Here is a 2,307-nt window from a genome sequence, read left to right as displayed (position 1 = left end):
AGAGAGGTGAGATCAGCAGCAGGCTGATCTGGTACTGAGACTTAAGGTAATAATGTGAAAGTGTTATCAGGGCAAGCTTCAGCCTTAGCACTATTGATACTTTGAGCCAGATAAGTCTTTACTGGGGGAGGAGTAGACCGTGTTCTACATCATAGGGTGTTAAACAGTGGCTCTGGCCTCTACCCACAAGATGCCAGTACCACCCTCTACTCTATTTGTGACAACCCAAAATGTCTCCAGTCATTGCAATTCACTCTCAGTTGAGAGCCACTGATTTACAGCATAGACCAAAGGCACAAAAAGATCAGATCATGCTTCTCCTTGATCTGGGCATGGTGGCACGCACCTATAGTCGTAGCTACTTGGGAGGCTGAGGTGGGAGGATTGCCTGAGCCTGGGAGTTCAGAGCCAACCTGGGCAACAAAGCAAGACCCCATCCTTTAAAAAAGAAGGGAGTTGTAAGTACAGAAAAGAAAGGAAATAAGCACCCCCTGCGGATTCCTCTTTCTAGGCATGATCAAGCAGTTCCTCCGAGATGTGGACTGGGGAGAGGTCGACTACCTCATCGTGGACACCCCACCCGGGACGTCAGATGAACACCTCTCGGTCGTCCAGTACCTGGCCGCCGCACACATCGACGGAGCGGTGATCATCACCACTCCCCAGGTGAGCGAGCTCCCAGCTGGAGCTGGGTCCAAACCGTGCTCCACACTGCGAGGTTTCTTTCCTGCCCGACTCTGATATCCTGGTCTCACCAAGGCTTTTCCCAGTGTGTGTTCCACAGCTGCATCCAATGCGCATCTGCAGAAACCTCTTGTTAAAAACTTCAGCCGGGCACAGTGGTTCACACGTGTAATCCTAGGACTTTGGGAGGCTGAGATGAGAGGATCACTTGAGTCCACGAGTTTGAGACCAGCCTGAACAACATAGCGAAACCCCATCTCTACAAAAAATAGTTTAAAATTAGCCAGGCATGGTGGCTTGCACCTGTAGTTCCAGCTACTTGGGAGGCTGAGGTAGGAGGATCATCTGAGCCTGGGGAAAGGAGGTTGCGGTGAGCCATGATCACGCCACTGTAGTCCAGCCAGCACAACCAAGTGAGGCCTTGTCTCAAAAGATAAAAATAAGAAAAACTTCGTCTTTAGTCTAAACATTCGCAGCTGACAACCATTCAACGATTTGTTTTTTTTAGTCCATGGATTAAACAATAGTGGGTCAAGAATGCTTTTTGAACTTTCGTCGAGGAGACTGGGGAAACCACCAGTGCAGTTATAATTCATATTGTGCTGCCGGTTCCCGTCAGCCTTGCCATGTCCACGTCTCAGGCCCTCCAGTCTACAGTAGATTTTCCATTTACATCCCAGAATGATTTAGGAAATCTCTCCAGTTTTCAACAGAACCAGCCAGGTGCAGACAGGGATTTCGAGATAAGCCACTGGGTGCCTTTGCTCCTTCCTTGGTGACACCCAGCACCGCTCTGTAGCAGTCACCTGGTGGCTGTTCCCCAGGGCCCTTGGTGAGCCCGAGCTGAGGAGAGCGATGGGAAGTTTCCTCTCTGGAAGCCCTGCGGAGAGCGACTGCAGGCAGGACCATGATGCTATCCATCTCAGGGGCCTGAGAAACCAAGGGCTCTTCTCCACAGTTACGCTTGACTTCTCTTCGTGACGTTCTCCCCCACATCTAAGAAAGCCCAGCAAATGAGGTTTGATTTGATCTCACTGGCCAGAATCAATCAGGACGACCCATAGTCTCACCCTCATCCAGCACTCACTGAACTCTACGTGCCAGGCACCAGGACAGTGAAAGGGCCTGGCCCTCCCTGGTGGCCCCTGTGGCTCCCTGAGGAAAACAGGTGCTGGACACACACATGAGGGTACAGCCATGGCCCAGCGGCCATGGGAAGGGTGTCTGGGTCAGAAAATGGTGACAGGATTCGTGTCCGCTCTGGCATCTGCAGAGAGGGGACATGGGGGCGCACAGAGGAGGAGGATACCAGCTGGGTCCCTGGACGGGCGGGAGGATGGCCTGGTCTGGGTGATGGCAGTGGAGGGAAAGTGGATTTGTCCTTAGGAATGTTTTCTGTCGCATTTTTAAAAAGTAGTTGGTTCTGGGTACAGTGGCTTATGTCTGTAATCCCAGCACTTTGGGAGGCCAAGGCAGGCAGATCACTTGAGGTCAGGAGTTTAAGACCAGCTTGGCCAACATGGCAAAACCCTGTCTCTACCAAAAAATACAAAAATTAGCCAGGCGTGGTGGTGGGCACCTATAATCCCAGCTACTTGGAAGGCTGAGGCAGGAGAATTGCTT

General features: G+C 51.6%; 1 protein-coding gene across 1 annotated transcript in view; it reads left to right on the top strand.

Moving 5' to 3' along the window:
• The window catches only part of NUBP1 (nucleotide binding protein 1), a 45,417-nt gene that overhangs the window by 33,977 nt on the left and 9,133 nt on the right, over positions 1-2,307 (top strand). The window contains exon 6 of the mRNA XM_011988133.1: positions 469-666. Coding sequence (XP_011843523.1) covers positions 469-666 — 198 coding nt within the window. The remainder of the gene's footprint in view (positions 1-468; positions 667-2,307) is intronic.

Source organism: Mandrillus leucophaeus, unplaced genomic scaffold (genome assembly GCF_000951045.1).
Source record: "Mandrillus leucophaeus isolate KB7577 unplaced genomic scaffold, Mleu.le_1.0 Scaffold323, whole genome shotgun sequence".
In the NCBI taxonomy this organism is placed as follows: domain Eukaryota; kingdom Metazoa; phylum Chordata; class Mammalia; order Primates; family Cercopithecidae; genus Mandrillus; species Mandrillus leucophaeus.
This window is presented reverse-complemented; position numbering and strand designations above follow the sequence as displayed.